The 23432-nt window shown below is 54.9% G+C and overlaps 7 protein-coding genes across 7 annotated transcripts; 2 read left to right on the plus strand and 5 right to left on the minus strand.

Annotated features, from left to right (window-relative positions):
* Positions 1–293: 293 nt before the first annotated feature.
* B0H65DRAFT_507701 (uncharacterized protein) lies at positions 294–2225 on the minus strand (the record flags this gene model as incomplete). The annotated part of the gene is made up of 2 exons (XM_062828161.1): positions 294–1255; positions 1463–2225. 2 exons carry the CDS (start codon positions 2223–2225, stop codon positions 294–296), a joined length of 1725 nt encoding a protein of 574 aa, XP_062682747.1.
* Positions 2226–4402: 2177 nt separating this feature from the next.
* On the plus strand, positions 4403–7479 carry B0H65DRAFT_547476 (uncharacterized protein; the record flags this gene model as incomplete). Its single annotated transcript, XM_062829520.1, has 3 exons — positions 4403–6424; positions 6740–6913; positions 7048–7479. 3 exons carry the CDS (start codon positions 4403–4405, stop codon positions 7477–7479), a joined length of 2628 nt encoding a protein of 875 aa, XP_062682748.1.
* Positions 7480–7825: 346 nt separating this feature from the next.
* B0H65DRAFT_152432 (Alpha/Beta hydrolase protein) lies at positions 7826–9995 on the minus strand. The gene is made up of 2 exons (XM_062821095.1): positions 9330–9995; positions 7826–9279 (listed from the first exon to the last, which is right to left on the minus strand). Exons 1-2 carry the CDS (start codon positions 9804–9806, stop codon positions 8020–8022), a joined length of 1737 nt encoding a protein of 578 aa, XP_062682749.1. The 5' UTR covers positions 9807–9995; the 3' UTR covers positions 7826–8019.
* A 3014-nt stretch (positions 9996–13009) lies between these two features.
* B0H65DRAFT_152456 (uncharacterized protein) lies at positions 13010–13681 on the minus strand. The gene is made up of 3 exons (XM_062821096.1): positions 13475–13681; positions 13261–13328; positions 13010–13141 (listed from the first exon to the last, which is right to left on the minus strand). The coding sequence occupies exons 1-3, from the start codon at positions 13525–13527 to the stop codon at positions 13050–13052; spliced, it is 213 nt and encodes a 70-aa protein (XP_062682750.1). The 5' UTR covers positions 13528–13681; the 3' UTR covers positions 13010–13049.
* Positions 13682–15512: 1831 nt separating this feature from the next.
* B0H65DRAFT_422900 (uncharacterized protein) lies at positions 15513–17222 on the minus strand (the record flags this gene model as incomplete). Its single annotated transcript, XM_062824423.1, has 1 exon — positions 15513–17222. The coding sequence occupies one exon, from the start codon at positions 17220–17222 to the stop codon at positions 15513–15515; it is 1710 nt and encodes a 569-aa protein (XP_062682751.1).
* A 1811-nt stretch (positions 17223–19033) lies between these two features.
* B0H65DRAFT_152470 (ARP2/3 complex 21 kDa subunit) lies at positions 19034–20347 on the plus strand. The gene is made up of 3 exons (XM_062821097.1): positions 19034–19274; positions 19511–19903; positions 20033–20347. The coding sequence occupies exons 1-3, from the start codon at positions 19269–19271 to the stop codon at positions 20210–20212; spliced, it is 579 nt and encodes a 192-aa protein (XP_062682752.1). The 5' UTR covers positions 19034–19268; the 3' UTR covers positions 20213–20347.
* A 118-nt stretch (positions 20348–20465) lies between these two features.
* On the minus strand, positions 20466–22824 carry B0H65DRAFT_461068 (Gcd10p family-domain-containing protein). The gene is made up of 2 exons (XM_062826582.1): positions 22652–22824; positions 20466–22570 (listed from the first exon to the last, which is right to left on the minus strand). The coding sequence occupies exons 1-2, from the start codon at positions 22738–22740 to the stop codon at positions 20803–20805; spliced, it is 1857 nt and encodes a 618-aa protein (XP_062682753.1). The 5' UTR covers positions 22741–22824; the 3' UTR covers positions 20466–20802.
* Between the last annotated feature and the right edge of the window lie 608 nt (positions 22825–23432).

Raw genomic sequence — 23432 nt, forward strand, 5'->3', positions numbered from 1 at the left:
TCATCCTGACTAGATGTATCCAATTCATACCTTTTCGCCTCCAGGTCTACCATCCATGCCGCCTCCAAGCCAGCTCATGCTCTCTGCGACTATGGTCTCCACTCAGCGCTGGAAATAAGCCAACTCGTGCATCTCAAATATCGATCTGGATTTGATTGAGTAAGTCTACCGGGGTGCCGAGAAGGCGGCCAAATCGACAAGCAAATATCGACATTGGATTTATTTGGGTCAAATATTTCGACATGCGGATTTGTTTGCTTGTTTATTTATGTTCGCTTGTATTTATATTTGACCTATTTCCAGCGCTGCCTCCACTCAAGCAATCCGGCATACCACCACATCGCCCTTATCTCCCTCGTCGTCATCTCCCTTTCCCGATCCTCCTGCCCGAACCCATAAGGCACCCCTTGCGCCGCGGAAAAAACTTCATGCCGAATCCCCACCAAGCTCAGCAGGAGTTCGTCGGTGTGCACAGCTCGAAAGAGCGGCGCCCATTCCCTCAGTTTGTCCATGATGAGCTGCTTTTCCATGGAGTCTTCCTCCTGCTGCCAGCGAGGGATGTCAACCAGGCTGGTGCGGAGTTTGACCGTGAGGAATGCCAACTTCCTGCAAGGGGAGTCGGGACGCAGGGAGGGAGAGAAAAACGACAGCATGTAAGCCAGCTCGGTGGTGACCGTGTCGTTGAAGTCGGCGGAGCAGTCGAGGTGGAGAATGATGCCGCGGAGCATGGGTAGGATGGCCGGGCGCTCGGCAGCGAAGGAGGGGAAGAGGTGAGGACCGTAGGGGAACTCGGCTGTGCAATTGGGGTAGAGGGTTTTACCGAGTTCTTCCGTGACTCCTGGTGAGAGCTGAGAAAGGCGAAGGAGGTTCTGGTACTGTACCGGAGGTCGGAAACGACAGCGGGCCTCGTAGGTGGTGGAGCGTGGACACCAGTGGCGGGAATTTTCCAGAGCGACAATCTCCTCGTCTGTCTCCCAGATGTTTGGCTTGTACACCATGACGAAGCCGTAATCCAGATACTCTAATGGGTCACTGCTTTGGTCGTCATCTGCAAAGATTGCAGGGTCCAGATGCAACAGATCCGAGGCTATGTCATCCTCCGCCGTGGCCGGGATGCTCGACTCCGGAATGTCGATGGCAGGTTTGAGGAAAGGCGATGAAGGTGCAGAGACAAGCGGGGATGTCGGCACTGAAGATTTGGCTGAGCGGCTGGAGGATGGCTCGCCGCTGGAGGATGGCTTGACGCAGGAGGTATCTGTATCCTCCTGTTCGTCGCTGGTCGGCTCTGTGTCATGTTGTGTGACGCTAACACACCTATTGTTATTTTCTCTTTCCTTGTCGTCAAAGATGTGCTCCAACTCCTTTTCGTCATCGAGGGCCCATGTGAAGCCGCAAAGGAGGTCGCAGCACTTCTCTAACAAGGTATCGATGAGAAGTCGGTGTGATTGAATTGGGCCGTCGCCATCCCGCCTGTTCGTAGCGAGGAATGCCCGCTTGACACCGTCAGGATCTGATCCGACCTCTCGGTCGAGCGAATGCCTAGATGCTCTAGGGGCGGACGCAGCTGTATCCTCGCCGTCCTCCGAGGTGTTGTCCTCGCTAGACTCCTGGTCGCTATCAGAGTCCTCTTCCGTATCCTCTTCGGAGATCTCATCCTCGTTCCAGGATAGCTGTTCCAGCTCTCGGGCAACCTCTTCACTTTGAAGCCACCCATCTGGGATCGTCTCAGCAGTACCGGACTGGATCTCTCGGTATGTAGCAAGTGGATCGACGGTCTGCCGAGTGCCAGTAACCTGGTTCAAGTTCCGAGAAGAAACTTCACCAGTGACTATGAGGTCGTCGGTTGAAAGAAGTGATTCGGGGGAGAAAGGGCTCTCGACGACTTGGAAGCGGATGCCCTTGCCTCTGAAAGATTGTGGCACGAGATTATCGTCAGGGTATTCTTTAAACGGAGCGATGAGGTGGTCGAAAACTTGGTAGAGTATCTCCCTGGGCAGGTTCATCGCCGCAAAGCTACTGGCGACATCAGATCCGCGGGACCCAGTGGTGGCAGATGAGCATCTACCGACAGCGGATTCGAACAGATGCCGGACTTGCAGAGGGTAGGCCGGTTCATACTCCAATGACTCTGGTTTATCGTCATTGAAGGAGTTCCAGTCCTTCCTCGGAGACAGGTCAAAGGAGCCAAAGCCCCCAGTGGAATCATTGTTGGTGGTGGAATCCATGATGGTTGCTTTCAGTTAAAGGCCAATGGATGATTTGGTGTGGAAGGATGAGGTTGGATAGCGGTTGGACACCCAGGGAAGCAGTACAGTTGGGATATTTATAGCAAGGAAAGAGAGAATGGGAGTGGGATTTAAAACCCTATGCCCTAAAGTGTCCCTTCACTTCAACAGACTCAAAAGCCTGGTGAAGGGAAGGCATGGGGTATCATCCCGTCCATCCCGTCTCCAGCTCCACCAGTCTTGTACGGACGGAGACAGGAGAGATCAGTGAATGGGGGTATCCGAGCTGCCGTCTTGATCGAGAAGCTTCTTAGCGTAGAACTGCACACACCGAGGTGCCGGGGCGGCAAGATGAAAGTTCATTTTGGGTGAAGGTTTTGTTGACGCACTGCCATCCAAGCACTAAGCTGTCCAGAGCGTCACTGCGGACCGTTAGCGGGTTCAAACGCAGAAGATCTCGTAGATATAAGGTTTGAAGCTTCGTCCCTCAGTACCGTTGGTGGTGCCGTCCCATGGTGAGCTTTTCTAACTGCCGAAGCAGCTTGTGGCCCGCGATCCCTAATGGAGATGAGGGTTAGCATTCCTGTGAAGGGAGATAGTGGACACTTTCTGCCATCTTATACCTTACAGCCTTCCATCACCTAGCTTGTTCAAGGTGCGGTGACTCTGGATTGTGTCTTTGGTGTTTGTTTCGTCTATGGCTTGTGATCAAGCAGCGTGAAGTAAACAAGAAACGACTGCCTTCCTGTGGCTATCATATTCATCTGACGACTGTGACCACCTGAGTGCTTTGGTGAGCAACAACGGCCCATCGGGGCCACTCCACTAGCAAGCGTTTGTCCGTATGTAGCAGCTTGAGGGTATTCACAAGAAGTCATGAACACAATCACCAGTGATACCGAAGCCATTATGCCTCATAGAAACCACCTCGGCCATCCACAGTCGTTCAACCTTTGTGCTACCCACCAGCAAGATCGACGTGCACCGTCTGAAGCCACCACGGCCACATCCGAGTGGTCTAGTGGATCGGTGGCGTTATGCCGTGCGGCCCTGGGACAGACATCTTCTGGGGCACGATAGACCCGCGGATGACTGACGATGCAGCCGTCGAATGGAGGAGGAAGACGGGTTGCGTAACGCGCCCTCTCTGCCATATATGCAGCATCAGCAAGAGGATTAGGAGCCGTTAGAGCCTCCTTTATATCGTCGAGGTATCATCACCATGAAACCCCGGAAGGTTGATGGAGCCTGATGCGGAAATCGAGCCGAAGAAGAGGTCCTCTGGGGTACAACTGGTACAGACAAAGACGAGGCGAGGAAGAAGAGGAAATGTCCCGCAGGATTTGGAATAAATACGGCAACAGCATTCAGAAGTATGGTCGGCCACGACTGCCACAACTGGCGAGCGTCGTCGTTTGGCCGATGTTGCCCCTTAGCAACGGGCTTAGGCGAGGAGGAAGTGCTGCTCGCCTTTGCCGTCATGAACATCGATAAATATTGCGGATAGCGTTCAGTACCCGGTGGTCCATCAAGATCACAGTTCGCACTGCCGGGCTTGCTCACATGGCGGCTACGTGGGGCTACGTGGTTGTTCCTGTCGTCGTCGTGGGTTGTGTGAGGTTGAGGTTGTTGACGTTGTGATGTTGTGTTTCGCGTTTGGATGGGGCGTCTGTGGGCGCCAATCAGATGCTAAAGATTCAGCCACAGTCCCCGCTATTCTGGGGATCGGGATTCCGGTTGGTTGGCTTGGCCCGGCCGCCGGCCGCTGGGTCCGTGGGAGTGGAACTGTCCGGGTGTTGCCCAGTTGCCCTGTGGTCGTCAATGGTCCAGGCCTTGACAAGGCCGAGTTCAGCTGCGCCTGCAGAAGGAAAGATTGCAAACGGTCTCCAGGTCTTTGCGTTGATCGTGGCTTCTTGGATATCAACGGCTGTCATCTTCATCGCGGGTTTGCTTCGATTTCATCTTTGCAGGCTCGAACGTCACAAGCGTTCTGTGGTGGTGGCCAGATATCCGACTAACAGCAGAGCGCTGTAGACATTGTGTCGCAGAGTGCTCGATTGCAATAGTGCGCTAACTCGCACCCACTGCATCACGCAGTCAGGCAGTCAGAGCAGTTACAAAACTCACAGACGCCATCTCGAAAAAAAGATTTCACTGCAATCGCGCGTGCCCCCATCATGAGTGGACCAGACGCGGAATCGTCACCGAAGCCTTCGGAGCCTCAACATGTGGGACCTCATAGTTCATCAAATGACACGCACCCTCCATCACCAGTCGCGTCGCCACCAGGGACACCGCCGGCAGAAACAAATGGCGTAGCCACGCCCGTAGCCGCCGCGAGCGGTGTGCCGTCACCCTCTCCGGCTCCCGCCAGTCCGGCCGCCGCCACAACCGGTCCTCCGCCGAGTCCGAGCCCTATGCGAAGCCCCGGCTCCGATTATTCCAACTCTTCGGCTTGGATCACAACCGATTCTTCACCGAGTCCGGACCCCACAAGCAGTCCCGGTCCCGGTCCCGGTCCCGTTCCTGGTCCTTCTTCAAACCCAAGGTCCGGAGGAGCCGCGTCTTACTACCCCCATCCCCGCGCCTATCCAGCATCCAGCTATTCACGACCTCAAGAAGAACAACAACATGAACAGTCACAATCGCCATCGCCGCGGCCAGGTTCCTCCGAAGCCGTCGGCGCCAACTCTAACGCCAATCAGCTAGTAATCCCACCAGCCCCACATGACGGCGGTCCGCCCGGGCCCGGCCCGTCCCATCCACACCATTCTCAGGCGATCCCTACCGGTGCTCCGAGCTACGTAGCACCACCACCTGGCTTCTTATTCCCTCCAACACCAGGCGGGCCACCCCCCGGCACTGGGCTCTACATCCTCACCTCCGCTCCTCATCCCTACCCAGACCCTCCGATCCGTGTCCCTGTCTATCCCCCACCTCAGGCCTATCCCGCGCCTCAGGCTTATCCTGCTCCTCATCCTCATCCCGGTCCTCATCCCGGTCACCAACCTCATCCCGCTCATCACCCCCCACCAGCACCACTAGCACCTCATCTCCAAGCCCAAGCCCAAGCCGAAGCTCAAGCCGAAGCCCACTACAAGCAGATTTACGGACCACGATACGGTCAAGCCCACCCCTCTCATCATCCGCCACCCGTCTATCACCAGGCACCACCGCCGCCGCCACCACCAATGCCACCACCAGGACAAGTTCCCGAATTTGACGCCCCCTTTGGTTTCTACCGCTCGCCAGGCAAGGACCCGACAGAACCGCCTAAGCCCAAGTTCTACCCGCCTTCTTCCAGACCGCTGTTTCTGCTGCAGACGGGGCGGCCGGCAAGTAACTGGAAATCGTCCAAACGAAATGAGGTTCAATGGTACGGGCTGGCTCAAGGCAGAAGTGGAGGAGGACAGCAGCAGCAGCAGCAGCAGCAACAACAACAACAGCAACGGCAGCAACGGCAGCCAACACCGGAACCGCCAACACACCGTCACACCCTGCCACAACCAGGACGCATACCACCACCGGTACATCCAGACTTACTAGCACAAGCACCCAAAGAAAACCCGCAACCCCGAGGACAACCGCAACCCCAAGGACAACCTCAACCCCAAGGACAACCTCAACCCCAAGGACAACCACAACCCAAAGAAAAACCACAACCTAAAGGAAAGCCAATCAAGATCATCCACCACGAACCCCAACCACGACCAAAACAACTCCAACAACTCCCACCACCAGCCCCCCTACCACCCCATCTCCAAGCCCTAGCCGAAGCCGAAGCCGCAGCCCAATACAAGCAGATCTACGGCACACGCTACTCCCAATCCGCAGCCCAAGGCAGAGCCCAAGCCCAGGCCCAAGCCCAAGCCCAAGCCGAAGCCCAATGGAAGCATATTTACCGACCACTACCGGCCCTACAACACACCCAAGCCTACGCCCAAAACAACCCACCGCAAGTCTTGGCCCCGGGCCAGGTCCCAGCTCACCAAATCTACGGACCGCGATATGGCCAAAGTGCAGGCTACCACGGGGGACCACCGAACGAGCACCGCCCCTACCGCTGCAATTTCCTGGATTGCACGCTGAGTTTTGCTCGTAACCATGATCTGAAGAGGCATAGGAAGGTGCATTTTCCTGATAAGCCGTTTGCTTGTGAGAGTTGTGGAAGGAGGTTTGCGAGGCAGGATGCGCTTAAGGTTAGTTTGAGTTTTCTTTTCGTTTTTGTTTTTGATTGAGATGTGGAGGCGAAGGGGGTTGGATTGGAAAGGTTGGTAATGGGAGGGTTGGGTTGGGAGTAAGAAAAGTAAGAGAAGGGAAGGTGTGATGGGAGGAAGATCTTAAGACGGGTGAATGTGATTTCAGCAGACAAGGACAGGAGCGGAGGGCGGGAGAGAAGAAACCGAAAAGGGGAAGAACGAAGGAGAGAAGAGGGGAAGGAAGGAAGGAAGGAAGGAAGGAAGGAAGGAAGGAGGTCCACAACAAGGCAAGAAACCCGCTAACACCCTAAACAGAGACACGTTGCACAAACAACAAAAGGCTGTGGCGCCGACAACCCGGTCGAGATCGGCTCAAGTCCATCTCCGTCATCTCCAAGTTCAACGCCAGGGCCCGCCGCTGGCGATGCCGACAACAACACACCATCATTGACCAGGAATGGCCGATCCAACAGGACAAGATCACCATCGGTATTGAGTGACACGGAGCGAAATCGCGGAGGACGAGATCACCAACAACGAAAACGGAAACGAGATCAAGAACAAGAAGACGACGAAGCGGATACCGACGAGGATTACGAACCTTTGTATGAACCACGTGCAAGCCAAAGTCCGAGGCCAAGGGAAAGACCGAGTCAAGGCCAGATGGAAAGCAGGAGCAGCCAAAGGCAAAGGAAGAGCCCGAGTCACCACAAACAACGTCAAAAGGAACTCCAAAGTCGATGGGTAATCGGCACGAGCGCGACGAGTCACGGTACGGCAGCGGCGGCAGAAGCGGCGTCAGCGGCAACGGCAACGGCGGTGGTGGCGGCGGAAAGAGCAGCAGAGAAGCAAAGGAAAAGCCACAAGGAAAGACAGAGGGAACTTCAAAGTCGATGGGTAATTGGAAGGGGACCAAGTTCGAGCGCAAGCGCGAGTCACGGTACGGCAACGGCGGCGGCGGCGGGAGAGACAGCGGCAGCGGCAAGGGCAGAGTCAGGGGGGGACGCGGCGGCGGACACAGAGGCAGAGGCGGCGGCAGTTCCGAATGCGAGTAAAGACACTGCTTCCGCGGCGGCAGGGGCAAGAGGAGAGGTAGTCCGACCTCAAGCTCAAGGGGAACGTCAAGGAGAACAACGCCAAGGCGAACAACCTTTGAGTCAAGGGGAAGAAGGACCACCGGGAGCATCATCATCATCAAAACCGCCATCAGAAGAACCGGTTGTGACGCACGCCGCCGGGACGGAGCCACCTGATCCCGCGATGGTCAAGGTATTCAAGTCTTTTCTGTCTCAGATACAGTAATCCTTAGTATCTTGGTGGGGTGATATGGATGGAGAGGCACAGACACTCGGTTGCTCACGCCCCCCATCATCCGACGCAAATCACCAAAGCAGGCCGCAAGAAAAGAAATAACAAATTTGATCATCATGGAAAACTTCAAATGCTTTCGAAACTGATGATGCCAGATGACGCCGGACTGTCCCATCCTTATCCATCCCAGTCCTTCCCAATGATGACGCGATTCTCAATGCCCCGATGCATTCATCCATTATTCCCCCGTACATGAACCATCATCCAGAATCATTGTGACCCCCTTAGATGTGGAAAGCGTCAACATTAGCCTTGATATAGTTATACGAATCACTGCGGAAATCATCCTTAAGATAACCGGCATAGTTCGAAAAGAACTGGACCAACTTCCTCTCCTTCTGCCACTGCGGCCAGTCCTGGGCGACCTTGCTCTTAGAGGATGTGCCACCGGAGGCATCGTTGGGGTCGAGGTTGTAGACAAAGTTGGCGTAGTAAGATTGTATGCTCTTGCTGGCGTAGTTGGGCAGGATGCCGTAGAACACCTGCAGGAGATCGGAGCCGTGGAAGGTTCCGAGGATGGGGGTGCCGAAGTCGTACGAGGCCAGGTAGGACCAGGCGGGTACCGAGGGGTTGAGGCTGGTGGCCGCGTCGAGGAAGACGCGGCGGGTGAGGGTGAAGGTGAGATCGCCAAGGATGGCGGCCAGACGCTTGAAGCCGGGGTAGATCTCGTTGAGGATGCCGGTGCCAAAGGGCGAGCCGGCGGAGAGAAGCGGGGTGTAGGTCGAGACGAGAGACTCAATCTGCGACTCGGTGGCGTCGTGGAAGAAGACGTCGTTGAGGTAGCTGACCAGCTTGCTGGTGGTGGTGATGTTGCTTTGGAAGAGGGAGAAGAGCGTGCCCTCGTCCTCCTGGTCACCGATGATCATGGGGACGGCGGCGTACTTCTTGGCGAGCACGAGCTTATCGGCGCTCTGAGTCAGAACCTTGCCATCGGGACGCGGGAGGTAGGAAAGAGCAACGGAGGTGTACGACAGAATCGCAGGCACCGAGTTGGCGGCCTTGAGGAAGGTGTCGTAGGGAAGAGCGCGCAGGCAAGCAAGGGTGTCAGCAGCACCAGAGCAGCCGGCGTTCTTGACGACGGTGTCATAGACCTTCTGGCCCTTGGGGCAGTCGACGGGGTCGGCGGGAACCATGGAACCAGAGTTCATGATGGCGCCACGGAAAAGGGGCTTGCCGTTGTACGTGTTGTCACCGTCGTAGAGAGACAGCTGGTTGAAAACGGAGATGGCACCGGCAGACTCGCCCCAAATGGTGACCTTGTCCGGGTCACCGCCGAAGGCAGCAATGTTGTCGGCAACCCACTGGAGACCCATGCGCTGGTCGAGGAGGCCCAAGTTGGAAGAGCCATCCTTAAGGATCTCCTTTCCGGGCATGAAACCGAAACCACCGACACGGTAGTTGACGGCAACGTAGACGTACGGCTTACCCATGTTGATAGCATTGGTAACCAGGGGAGCGCCATCGTACCCGGAGGCCCATCCGAGCTGTGAAGTGTTAGTCGTTGTTTATCACGGATATAGGCTGGGTTGCTTACCTCGAAACCACCACCAAAGATCCAGAAAAGGACGGGGAGCTTATCGCCGGCCTTGGTGCCCTTGGGACGAGTGACCGTGATGGTCAAGCAGTCCTCCTTGATGTTGAAGACAGTGTTGAAGAGCTGCGTGTTAATGAGCTTATCGATAACCTGAGGCAGGAACTCGTTCGACGAGGTGTCGGCAAGGAACTGGGGGCAAGCAGGAGCCATGCCAGACGCATCAAAGACACCCAGAGACGAGTTAAGTCTCACAGGAGGCTTGAGGCGGAGGTTGCCGGTGGGAGGAAGGGCGAAGGGGATTCCGTTGAAGGCCTCAGTGAGGATGCCGTTAGCACCCACAATGGTACCGGTGGAGATGGTGACAGTCGGGGCGGCCCGCTTGTCCAACACCTGGGTAGGGGGCTCAGCTGGGGCAGCAGAGACGCGGCCGAGGAGGGCCAGCGAGGTGGCAAGGAGAGCGTTGGAAAAGCCCTTCATGGTGACGATGTGGCCCGGAGTGGATGAGGAAGGGAAGGAGAGGGGACAGTCCTTGTCGTCTCTACTCTTCTGATCACATCTTGAAAGCGGCGGGATGGTGGTGGTTTAATACCAATGTTGACCGGCGGTCTATCCCTAGGTTGACCCACCCACATGCTCCGTGGATCCATCTCACAGCAACAGCCAAAGTCCGTAGTCCCTTGACCCCCGTCAGTTGAGTTGGACGACCTCGCAAGCCAGACCAGAAAGGAGAAAGGTTTGCTTGTGTGTTTCCACCCCGCATTCTGGTGATCGCGGTGTTGGGTTGCTCACCGGAGCAACAGAGTGGAGGGAGGCTCCTTCATGGTTGTAAGCAGGGCCAGGTGACCATGTGCCAACATGGAGATATGGACGAGACGGGCAAGTGGCCGAAGGTTAGGGGAGCATTTCCCCAGACTTTACCACCCTAACTACCGCCCAGGTTACCAGTTCGGGTACCCGGGGAAAATGCAACCTCACAAGACATTTTGCGAGTTTGGATGCCCAACACCACCAAGGAAATCAAGCGAGAATGTGAGATGGTGACCAACTCTTTAGAAGAGCAGATGGCATGTGAAAGATGTGCAACCAGTTCCTGAGGTGTGCTTAGGTGTGCCTGGCGGTGTTTCTGTGCCTGGCGCTAGACGAAAAGCCTCGGTCTGGTGTAGGCAAGGATAGTCGTCGATAAAAAGGCGCCATCGTTAGTTGGGCGTTTCTTGGTGTCCGCGGTTGGTCATGGTTGGATGAGAGCTTTTCCAGCTTCCGATCCAGAGTGAGGGGTACCTGGCCAAGAGTTGGAGTAGCTTTGCCGGAGCTCACGAGGCACGGTGAGGCACAGCCAGGCTCAGTCTGGAGACATTAACTCGAGGCTATTTGGGACAGTCCTTGCGGTGAGATTAACCCTGAGATTTGTTGGTGACGAAGCCATCTTCATTGCATTTGACTGTGTTTCTCGTCATGTCACGGACCGAGACATTGACATGAGCTGGACGGCGTTGCCGCTCGGGACGGAACGTGTTGAAGCCACGCATGCTTTCGACAGGCTGAGATACGAAGGGGGCTGAAGTGACGGGAGTCAATGTGACACTGTCGGAGACAGAAACAAGAAAGAAGCACAAAGTCAAAGTCGAAAATGGAAAGAGAGGATCGCCGCCGGTGCAGGTGGGTTGGGGCATCATGTGGAGCACGGGGGTTTGGCCGATAGTGAGAGCACGCGCCTCCGTGCTATGCGCCCAGCGCGGAAGGCAGCGCGGAAGGAGGCAGGGACTCTGTAGTTCCCTGCTGGTGATAGCGCAACGGCAGTGCAACTGCCCGCCATTGCATTTTGATATCGTCCGGCGACTCCATTCCGAGCCACGACGGCGTCAATTTTAGCGGCGTCAATGTTATCGGCGTCAATCTTAGCAGCGGCCAAACTGCCCACGACTGGGTCCCATTGTCCAATCCTCTGGTATCCGCTTCAAGATCGTTGCAACTCCAGCCTTCCAAACGACCCGTTTGATAGTCAGGTCGAGATAGAGTTCGACTCTGGGCATTGTCACCACTGCGGTATCGTGAGTTGTTTGCGACTTAGAGGAAATCTGCCTAAACTCTCGGCCTAGGCAAAATCTCCGACATCAAGCTCTCTTCTTTCATGTGAAAGAACAACTCCAAATGCCAATGCCAGACTACTAATCTCCTCGTGAGGGGTTAGGTCGTTGGTGTTAGTCATCCAAGGAACTGTACAACCTCCAACTGCGAGACTCGTCACATTCGGATACAAACGCCGACGACGTCTCCCCGCATCCACACACCTCCATGATCCATCTCGCATGCATGAGCACAATCGGAGAGAAAATCTGGGGTACGGAAACCACGGATCACGGTAACGGCAATTCGGCAAACGGCTACGGCGGATTACCAAACCAACCACCACACCCACTCCTTCGTGTTCGTGATGATGTTCAGTGAAGTTGCGGAGCGTTTACCCCAACTTCTTCTTGGTCTCAAGATCAGCAACCCACGACCATGTCCAATCACAGTCTCCGACAGTCTGACGTCTGCCAACCTTTCCCATCCCAATTTCGGAGTTTCCAAACTCCAATCTTCTCGACTTCACCGATAAAGAACATGTGCAAACCCTTGGATTTCTCTCCACTACCGAATTGAATACCGAAATGGGTTTGGTTCGCTTTGTTCGGGGAGTTGGCTGTTTCTTGGAAGTATCGATTGCTCGGTAGGTCCTAGTGTAGGTACAACAGGACACTCGAACGGGGAGGGGGGACCGCAGCACAGAGCAAAGGTTGAGCCATGAGGTGTCCTCCTCACAAAACACCAGTGTAGTGCTACTTCCCTTTCCGCCGGTCAAGATCATGTGTTGCGCACCACGGACAGCGAGCGGGTGTGGAACAGTCTGTCAGTCTCATTCTGGGTCTCGGTTCTCACTCACAGTCTAGCTCTCCGAGTCCGAAATTTCATGGGCCCGCGACCGCCGCCCACCACAGGCCACACCATCATGTACCACCAGTCCACCACTCGATCGTCCGTCCCGTCTCTAGTTGTGGTTCCTGAACTACTGGAAGTGGTGGGACTGGATCATCACACCCACATCAGCAAGGCAGTCCCACATTTTCAAAAAGGGGGGGAGTGTCTCCTGTTCCTGACGATCCGAGGAAATAGCTTGCCAATGGTTTGCGGGTCTCCCACGTGTCGAGACGACGGATGTGATGATGCTTATGCTCAACGGCGGCACGTGAACGGGGCTAGCGAAGGTGGAGTCAATAGGTGGAAGTGATCGATTGGCATACTATCTGCAAGGAACCAGGCACTCATCGAGAGATGTGGACATGGTGGTTGAAACCCGGAATGACGCTTGGGAACTTGCTTGTCAGCAGTTACCAGCAACATGTACAGGCGTAAATCACACCGAAAGCCGAATTCTGTGTACGTGATAGGTATTTCCACTGGTAAGATGGAGTTGTTCGTGGGTATCGGAAGGACCAAACGAGGTAATGCCCCGATGTTATCGTCCAGACCGAGCTATCTAAGGGCTCAGGCAGCTCCAGCTCCACCAAGGCTTTCGTCGCCAATCCCCATAACTATCCCCAAGAAGGTCAAGATCATGGTGTTACCCCTTTTCATCTCCAACCTCCAGGCTCCAGTTTAGCCGCAGCATAGTCCAGCCCATACACACTTCCACCGCCTCTCGTCATCTCCCCTAACCACACCCTCCCAATCTCTTCAACCTCAGAGCTTATTGAACTCATCATTAACAACATTGTTGATCTCAGGAAGGAAAGCAGCCGGGACGCCTTCCTTCTCTGCTACTTCATCGACAACTACAGTATGACGAAAACGAGTCCAGTTCGGTTAGCGTTGCTCCAAATCATAAATCGTGAGCTTCGCCAGAGGTGGGCAACTTCTAGGAGCAGGAGTTGGAATCAGGAGGTATACTTACTACTGTCAACAACGGCATCCTCCTTGGCGTCGTTACCGATCTTATCGGCTGCTACTTGTTCGGCGGCGCTGGAAGAGGGGGAGTGGGAGGTTAGTCACATGCTCGCGGGGCTGAGGGGTTTAGACTTGAAGTCTTGGGGTTTGTATGGCCGCTTGGCAAAAGAAACCTTCAAGGGATATGGCTGAAGGAGCAGTCCATACAGACCTGAACGTACTCTTGCCCGTCAACAGCGTCGACGACCTCCTCGACGAAATTCTCTAGACCCATGGTTGTAGTCGAAGATTGGTGAATGTCTTGAGCGAAAGCAAATCAAGGCGATGGTGGTGGTTCGTAAGGGATAGGTAGTATCGGCTTAGTTTCGATATGATGAACGGTAATTGATATCTCCGTAGTATAGGGTAGTGAAGTTCGTTATTGATACAAGTTTCTTGAGAATATTTGCTACGAGTCCAGTCTCGAGAGGAAGCATCACCAGCCCAGTCACAAAAAAACGGAGTGGCCGATCCGAATAAGCCTCACAGATGGAAAGTCACGACTGATTCAACGTCGATGTTCGACGCACGAAGAAGGGCCAGACCAGCAGAACAATACCGGCAGCCTGCTTCCCTTTAGAGCCAAACCCTACCTCTATCAGCGGAAGGCACGAACATGAATCATCACAACTCGATGATTTCCGCTTGACTTCAGTCACGGTGTCAGGTGGAGTGGACACGTAGATACCAAACACTCGCACCTGCCACTTGAGACAAAGACAATCGAAGACAGTGAGGAAGGAGCGAACGAGCGGGTGTAGTCTGCATCGATGAAAAAAAACAGCAGAGAAAGAAAGGAGGAGCCACCCACCCGCCTCCGCGCCAAACCTGCCTGCGAACCAGGGAACCTAAGGTGCCCTTGGGGTCCGGGTACATAAGTCCCCTTAACTGGCCGTCTTTTCCGTGGTTGGCTCGGTGGTGTAAAAGGCAACATCCCTGAGGTGGAATGATTTCACTTCTGACTGAGGTCCTTGAGGAAGATACGGGTTCGAATCCTGAACGGGGCAACCACACACACTTCTTTTTTTGCACTTTTCTTTGGCACTTTTTCTCCGTTAGGTGCTCTTCCTAGATCAGTCAAAACATCGGTGTTCATGTGATTCCTTTCTGGCGATACGGAAGGACTTCTTTTGGCTTGGTTCTCGTTTCGTCGTGCAGCATTACATCCTTCTTTCCTGAAGTTCATGGCCTACCCACACATCGTTGGGAGCGCCATACCGAGACTCCATCCCGAGTCGAGTGTCCGTAACACACGGAAACGTACAATCGGTGAGTGGTGACGGGACACAAACACCGACACTGACACTGACACATGGAATTGACAGTTTGTGATAGTCAAAAGTACGTGTCCCTTATCTTGCGATGCGGTACAGATGAAGGGAGCCGATCGAACTCACGGTGGTCATGATTAGCACGAAGGAGGATGGCTTGCGTTGGTGGGTAACTGGCTAACTGGTGGGTTCGACATCTCCTCTTCGACGGGATTGATGAAAATCGCAAATATCATGGACAAATCGGTCAGGAGGTGGATAGATGGTGTTGAAACGTTGAGCTCTTCGAGCGGGATATCATTGTTTGCCTCCCGTATCAGGATGCTTCTAGAAGCACGCTGTCGTAGTCCATAAAACCATGACAGGATGATCATGCATTAGTTGATCAAACCGAGGTGGTGGGCATCGACAGATAACAAACGTTTAAAGGGGAACGTTTGATAGACCTCGAAGACAATCTAATCCCTTTCATCCTAAACAGGAAGTCAAGCAACCGAATCATATCGTGTATTCTTACATGAACCCATACCCATCACCTTCTATCTTTACAAATGACTCAAACAGAGATAACCAGTAGCGCCCTCAACGCCAGTATTCTTAACACCAACTTCGATATACCATATCCGACTTTGATCAAACGAACCATGAGTTGGATTGCAAAGGGGGTATCGTTTCCATGTTTCCCAAGCTTCCTGATCTGAGACGCCATCGCATGCCCGTTCGTAGTTCCCACCTCTTTCTATCCCTCCCGTCCCGTTTCGCCTCGTTGATAGAACTCATAATACACTTCCGGTGATACAGAGATAACACGACAAACAATCGATACCCAGACCGAAAAGAAACATGATTCATGACAAATGCATCGTGTGTTCATAGCATAGACAAGAAAGAAACCTCAAGAGCATGACCTCACCGACCGTCGGTCGGTCGACCGACTGTGAGTCAGCAACTAACGGACCTCCACAGCACTGATAGACCTCGCCGTCCTCCTCCTCTTAGTATTCGGACTTAATACGGGCCGATCACGATCTGCTCGGTCTGCTCGATCCGCCTCAGATCTTGTAGGGCTCGTTGGGGTGTCGCTCTCAGGTGTCTCCTCCTCGAAGCTGCTGTTATAAACCTCGGACAAGGGTTCCCGTTGGCTATCACTCTCACTACTCTCCCCCCTCTGGCTCTGGGAGCTCGTGGCGCTTCCCTGACTGTTGTAGCCTTGACTCCCCTGACTCTGACTTTGATTCTGACTCTGACTCTGACTGCTCGGGCTACTTTGCGATTCCCTCCCTCCTTGCCTCTCCGCACGTCGTTTCCTTGAGTTGGATTCGTTCTTCGGCGGTGTGTTGTTGTTGGTGTCCTCTTTGCGCGGTTCAACGAGAAGGTCCCAGAAGCCGATGTGATCGGGGTAGAGGTCGGAGTACACATCCGGACCGACAATGTCCTTACCCAACGCCCGAGCCAGGCGCTCTTTCAAGCCGAGAATGGGCCAGAAAGGAACGGGCGTCATGGTTATGTCGAGATTGATCTGCTTTTTTGCTTTCTTGGATGACTGGGGTACCTTGAGCGGGTACAGCCACCGCTCCATGTAATCTGCCGTCACCGTCGCCGTGTAGACAAGAAACCTAGGGTTGTTCTCGATGCCCTCGTCGTGGGCAATGACTGTCACCTTGGTGTCCTCGAACTTTGGTTCCGCAATCTCGAAGGGTTTGCCGTTACCGGAGCGCGTGGACTGCTGGGAGTCGGATTTTTGCGAGTGCGAAACCTCCTGGTAGAAATGCGCTTGCGCCATGGAGACCATCATCGCGACAATATACGGATCCTGATCGACGTCGGCGGGTATCAGATGTTTCGAGCGCAATGCCTGTAGACTGGCGACAGATTCATTGGGATTGAAGGGCGTTTGAACGATCCTGAACAGGTTTTGTCGTATCAAAGCAAGTTGCGACTTGTTGATGTAGGCTAATATCGGCATGTTGGGGGTCTGCTGTAGTAGTTCGGGCTGCGGCTCCTGCGGGCTATTGGGTACGTAAAAAGAGTCGTTCGGGACCGTTGGTATCGTTGTGAATGAACTGGCGTTGGGTGTCTTCCACAGGCACGGAATGCGCACCGCCTTCCGGAAGACGCGCTGGCCAAAGTAAATGTCAAGCTCGGCGTTCATCTTTGGGTTCGCTAGCCTATCCGGAAAAAATATCCCCATTGCGTTCTTCATAGCCATGTTTTTGCAAAATATCCGTGTCATGGACGTTTCGCTCCTGATAAGAGTGTGCAGTTGGTCGGTGAGCTGGCGCGCAAGCAGCGAAGGATCGAGCCATCGCCCAGGGACAGTTTCTGGAACCGGCGTGACAATAGGGGCGCCTTCGGTGAACGATGCGCCAAGGAGCGTGGCATGGAGATCTGTCCAGCAGATGGGGAGAAGGTAGAGCGATTTGCCAGAATTGTCGTGCATTATGTCGTATATAGAGCCTTCATCGGGGCGGTGTATTCGGGGAACTTTTCGTTTCCTTGGGGTGGTCCGTTTCCGGCGCGGCGGCGATGACGTCGATGCATCGGTACTTTGGCTGCTGAAGGCGGGGCCGTCGGGATCGGAGGCTGAGGCCGGGGGTTGTTGTGTAGGGCCCGGCGATGGGCCCGGCGATGGGCTGGATGTGTCGCGTGAGGCTGACATGGCTATCATGGCGCGCAGATGTCCAAACAAGGTGCCACTGCTAGAGAAGAGGGACCTGAGGACAGGAGATGCCGAGATTAGAGAGGCGCGCGTCAGCTGGTTGTTGCAGTGTGGATGTAACGTTGGCGCGGTGTAGCTCTTTCCAAAGATATCAAATATTCGTGCAGTGATCAAAGAACAAAAAGAGCGAGATCGCAAAATGACCTGACGTACTCAAATGCGTTCATGAAAGAAGAGACGGGAGTGACCGGGAACTATCTCGAAGGGGGAGGAGTTCCTGGTCTTCTGTTCTTGTCGATTCGGTTCAATGGACTGGACGGGACGCAGTGGATGCGACAGCTCTGCTAGGGCGCCTTGACAGGGCGGATCAGCGGAGTGTTTTGCGGGCGCTGGAGGGAGTGATGAGCGCGTGCACGTTCCCTTTTTTCTGGGGTCCCCTTTCTTTGTTAGTCCAAGTTAGCCGCACGCACAAAACACAGGTGAAATCACCAAATTCATAACTCACCCAAGATGGTCCCTGGAATGATGTTTTGTTATTGTTCGAGGAATGGAAAAAAACGATCCAAAGCTAGTCGCGCCGGTAACAACTGAGTCACCGCAGAGAGAGAGGAAAACACTGGGATCAAAGTTTGCCTCCTAGTTCACAAAGTCGGAGGGTCTTGTCCGGCTTCTTTTGTTTGGCTTTGCGCGTGAAGAAGCGAAGGGCTGCCCTGCCTGCGAAAGTGGTCTTGGCCTGTCTTTAAAGATTGAAGAAAGCAGGGTAGGCGGGAGAGAATCGTGACTGGCGGGGTGATGTGATGGGAGAACCCCAGATACCCCTCCGTCACCCTTTCTCAGTGGACGGCCACGGCGGCGCTTTTGATTCCGCGTGTGTGCCTGTTTCGGCTGGTGGTGTGCCTGTGTGTGGCAATCCCGGATTTGCGCCGGATGAACAAGTGCGCCAACAACAGCCAGCCAGTCTGGACCCTTCAGGTTCCGCTCTCTGCTGGCTGATTTCATCATCTGCGACGCGCTAGCACACGAGCTCCCGTGACCTGCTGTCTTGGCATTCCCTCTTGTCTCTTCAATGTCTCTACTTTCTGAGTCTTCTCCTCCCTCCTTGACGACGGGCTCCCTTGTCGTTCAAACAGGCAGCGATGGGCGGAGCGCGGCGTCCACGGTGTTGGACTGCATCCTATCCAACCAACATCCCGGTGTTGGGTCTGACATGCTCTCCGAGAATATCTGGATGGGGTAACTCTTCCAGGTTGTTGGACTCGACCACGGCGTGAACCTCGGACAATCTTCTTCCTTGAAAGATGCCGCCATAATCCGTAAAGATGGGATCCTTAACACCATCTTGAGCGTGGGGTCTCGCTCTTTGTCTGGATTCTGAGACACAGCAACATGAGCTGTAAGGAACGCATTTCGGCCAGGACCAACGGGCGCTGACATCGAACGCGGTGGCTGACTACACGACATGTGAAGAGTCTTTGTGTAACCTTCCTTTGTACACCAACGGAGTGGCATCTTCAGCTTGTTCACATCCGCACTCTTTGAACAGATGATGCGTCGTGCAAGACCTTCCGGTCGCATCGCCGATTAGCCGGGACTACGCGGTTCCACTTTAGGCCGCGAAACCCCACTTTATCGGAGCCAACCGAGCTGCTGCCTGCCCGATGGTAGGGTCGGCTCCGGTGACTCTACACGTGATGGGAACCGGGAGTATCTGCTAAGCCTCATCCGGACACAGCCACTGCTGAGCCACGAATTCAATTAGTTAGGAACATGACGCACAGACCAGCTTCAGCTCTCGCAGCGGCACGGTGCAAGCAGCGGTCGTCACCGCCAGCTCGACGTCAGCGCAGGAGCCGCCATCGCCCGTCGCTTGCAGCCTCCAGGTCCAGGTCCAGGAAGGCCAGTCCAATCGACCCCATCACCCCGCAAGGCTGCGCTATACGCGGTCAAGTCAACACGACATTCTAGATTACACTATCTCCAACTTAGACCACCCTTTACATTTTCCGGCAATAGCTTCATAGAGGGAGCTTAATACCAACTGTCACAATGCCGGTAAGCAACCAGTTCACACAGCTCCCAACACCATCCGCTATGCGCATAGCTTCCCCCAAGCTACCAGCCAGCTACCCCTTAATCGCCCGTCCGCCCGCCCACCCAAAGCTCCCCGTCCATGATCGCATCACCACCACCGCCACGATAATACCACCGCTTTGCGCCAGTCGCAATCCATAACCTCATCCACCCCATTACAATTCCCAAACCGCATACTAACCAACCCCCCTCTCTAGGCCTACAACTCCGTCTTCAACGCCGACCCCTCCCCCCGCCTAATCGGCAACTTCCCGCTCCTCCCCCTGCGGACCAAGATCCGCGGCCCTACCTACCCTCTCCCGTTCCCCGACCCTCCGCTCCCAGCCAACGAGTCGCCCGATCCGGACTCGGAGTCGTACGACATTCTGGACGAGACGCTAGCTCTCTTCCGGGCCAACACTTTTTTCCGCAACTTTGAGATCCAGGGCCCCGCGGACCGCCTGTTGGTGTATGGCATCTGGGTCATCAGCGACTATCTGGGCCGTATCAAGCCGCACTATGGGGTCAGGGAGGCGACGAAGGAGGTGAATAATGCGGCGCTGGATGTGAACTTTGCGTTGCCGGGGGATCCGGGGTGGCCTTTGAATCAGGTGAGTTTTGGTGTCTACTATGGGTTTAGTTTAAAGGATGGCATTAGAAGATAGGAGGATGGGTGGACCGAGAGGCGGTGAGAAAAGGGGATAGTACAGTATAGCTGACAACTTGACGACGACAAACAGATGTACGAACCCCCCCGCGACCGTCAAGACGCCGAAGTCCTCCGCCAGTACATGTCGCAGGTCCGGCAGGAGCTGGCGCAGAGGTTACTGGCGCGCGTGTACGACGACGAGACCGAGGACAAGCCGAGCAAATGGTGGTTGAGCTTTACCAAGAGGAAGTTCATGGGCAAGGGGCTCTGATTTGGTCTTCCCTCCAGGTCGCGTTGCATCCGTCGTCAAGCTCCAAAGTATAATACGTACTCTACAAATAATATCTACTTAGTTTCCTAGGTTGCGCAGGCATGTTGGGGAGAGCGAGCAAGCCTGTTAGTTGTTCGTTGTTGGGTCCGGTTCGAGTAAGCATAGCTCGAAATGCACATACACTTATAACTCGATCATGAGCGACATGGGTTGTATCTCCAGTTAGCGCTCCATTAGTGAAATTATTGCAGCTCTATTTCGTGCAAATAATGGTATCTAAGCGCAAACGAGATCTATGCGTATCTGTCTTGCTGGTTCTCCTGGCTGCTACTATCGGACCCTTTCTCACTGCTTGCTCGCCTCTCATGGACAAAGCATCATCATTTAGACCCATGGTCGCCTCCACTCCTCCTCGGCTGGTCGAGTCCACCTACTGCAAGCCGGCCTCGAAACGCTCTAACCGTCTTTTTCCTTTTGACTTGCCCTCGGCCTCATTGCTGCTGTGAAACCCTCCTTGAATGATCTTCCGATTCACGGGGAGAAAAGTGGCATCCTTGAACCCACAACCAGCTCTTTCCGATCAATCCCACTTATGCCGAAGCCGGCGTCGAAACGCTCTCCTCCACCTTTCTCCTCTTAAACTTGCCCTTGGCCGCAATCTTGCCCTCCGCCGGCTTGGCCCTCCATCCCGTAAAGATATACCCATCCGCACCACCACGCTCCGTCATCAGCGGGTGCGTCCTGCCCGGCAACACCTGCCACCTCCTCGCCCTGCTAGTCTGGATGCTCGTGCCCAGCAGCAGCGTAGGATTGAGCGGGAACTGCTCGCTTCCTTCCCACTTCTCCAGCTCCTCGGCCGTCTTGCCCTGGATCTCCGCCACGTGTCCGCTGTTCCACGCCGTCCTCCTGGCGACGCTGAAGCAATCGGCTAGTGTCGCGAGAGGCTCGAGAGAGGGCGAGTAGATGGCCACGGGAGCGCCGCCGGCCAAGAGCGGAAGGGCGTGCTTGAGGATCGAGATCGGGTCCATGGTGCTGGCGCAGACGAGGCCGGAGAAGTTGCCGGCGCGCGTGCTGTCGACGATGTGGCGGACGCGGGCGTAGCGCCTGCGCTTGCGGTGGAAGTTGCCGCGGCGGCTGGGCTTCCAGGTGCTCAGGGTCTCGGGGTCGGCAGTGAGGGGAGGGGTCGAGTACGAGGTGTCGAGTTCGGGCTTGAGGAGCTGTAGCCAGCTGAGGGTCAGGAGGTGGTTGAGAAGCGGGTGCGGTGGGTGTTGTGGGGCGGTGACATCGAAGTTCCAGTAGTTGAGGAATGAGAGGTTTGGTTGGCTGGCGCCGTGGAGGACGGTGATGGTGTTGGTTTGCGAAAAGGGGACGGCGAAGTCCGAGTCGCGCGGCTTGTTGTCGCGAGGGCGCTTGGGGTGTCGGGCGAGGGTTGTTGTCTCTGATGTCGATTCCTGTTGTCCGTCGGCCATTTCGGTGTCTTTTTGGCTGGTCGTTTCGGATTCCTGGTTTTGTTCTGTCTCTTCCTCGGTCTTTTCTGTGGCTTCCTCCTCTTCCGCGGCTTCCTCAGTCTCGTCATCTTCCTTGTAGAGAACGCCCATGCGCTCAGCCATGGCTGCTACTAGTAGACCACCGGTGTCATCGACAACTAGCCATCTTCCAGCCAGCAAGTCCTCTTGCAGAGGCGCCAGAGCCTCCTCTCCTTGTTCTGTCGTCGCCTTGGGATCCTCCAAGAACACATCATCACCACCGTAGTGCACATTACCCCAGCAACCGACCAGACCCATCATCTCGGCCCGGATGTCCAAGATCTTGCTAGCATCTCTCTCCTCCAGCTGCCAGTTGGAAAAGGTGGGGACGTCGATGGGCAGGACCTGGAATCTTCTGATGTACTTTTTCGTCTTCAACAGCTTGTACTTGGACAAACTGAAACTCGTCTTCTGGTCGAGAGCAGCATGCGACAAGAGAAGCTTGGCGATGACGTCCTTGCCGGCGTTGGTCCCGTCGCGCTTCAACTCCTCGATTTCCGCTTGTGTCAGCCTCTGGCGGGCGTTCTCGTCGATGACTTCCTGGGTGGACCGCGCGATGACGTTGCCGCTCTCGGCGTCGACTAAGCTGAACTCTTCACCCTCGGCGGTGGCAATGACGGCGTCATTGTTCGAACCGGGACCGGCAGCGGGGTTGGCGCATTCGGCGTCCTCTTCGGCGAAGACATCGGCGTAAAGTTCGGACGGGGGGACGACTCGGAGGCGGGAAAAGCTCTCTTCGGGAAGCTTGTCTTGGACCTCGAAGGTAAGGTAGTATGGGCGCTCGAGGATTAGGTTCGCGGGGAAGGTGCCGTATTTTCCAAGAGAGATGGATCTGGTGGTGACAAAGGCACATCAGTATCTCGCCATGTTTTGTTTACTACGAAATCGTCATGGTCCTCTTCGGTTGACGTACGTATTAGGAGCAACCTGAATAACTCTGGTGACACCGGAGGGTAGCTTGAGGGCTACCCAGCTGTTGGGCTTGATTACTGAGTGGTGCATCTTGAATTGCTTGGTTCGCGATCCAAGTTGTTGCCGGGTTCAAGATTGCAAAATGCGATTCCCAAGGACGAATTTCAATTGACGCCGCGCCGAGAAAAAAATCAGCGAAAAAGTTCCAGAGCTTAGCGCGTTGCGGGGTCCTGCGGGGCGGCTGGGGGCGTGAATGGGACTCGGCCAGGCCAGCTCCACGCGCAGGGACCTTGATGGATTGGGGGCGGGACCCACTTTGAACCTCACTGCTCAGGGAGTGTGCACTAACAATTACCACTGAAGCATCAACAACGTAAACAAAGATCACACAATTCCAACTTTCCACGTCGACATCTGCAGGTGTCTGTTCTTGCCGAATTTGTCATCAACGGTGGTTAGGAAGGCGCGCCTGAGCTGCCATAAGAGAGGGGCAGAAGGTTATCTCCATTCAACAGACAAGTCCCGTCTTTCACCAAAGAAATCCTCGACTCCAGCAATCATCCGAGTCCCGTTGTCCTCGTCTTTCCAGACTCTCCCACAAACCATTGCGTCCAACCGACCGCCATCAAGGTTTTCCAACTCATCCGTTGTGCAAAACCGACGGGCACACTATCGAATCATTGGCTCTGCCGATTTTTGCTCCTGATATCTCTATCGGAATCGTTCTCGTAGACCTCTTTGCTTTTGATAGGCCTGACTCTTTGCTTCGACTTTCCACCCCT

The sequence above is a fragment of the Neurospora tetraspora genome (genome assembly GCF_033439725.1).
Source record: "Neurospora tetraspora strain CBS 560.94 chromosome Unknown B0H65scaffold_3, whole genome shotgun sequence".
Classification (NCBI taxonomy): Eukaryota; Fungi; Ascomycota; class Sordariomycetes; order Sordariales; family Sordariaceae; genus Neurospora; species Neurospora tetraspora.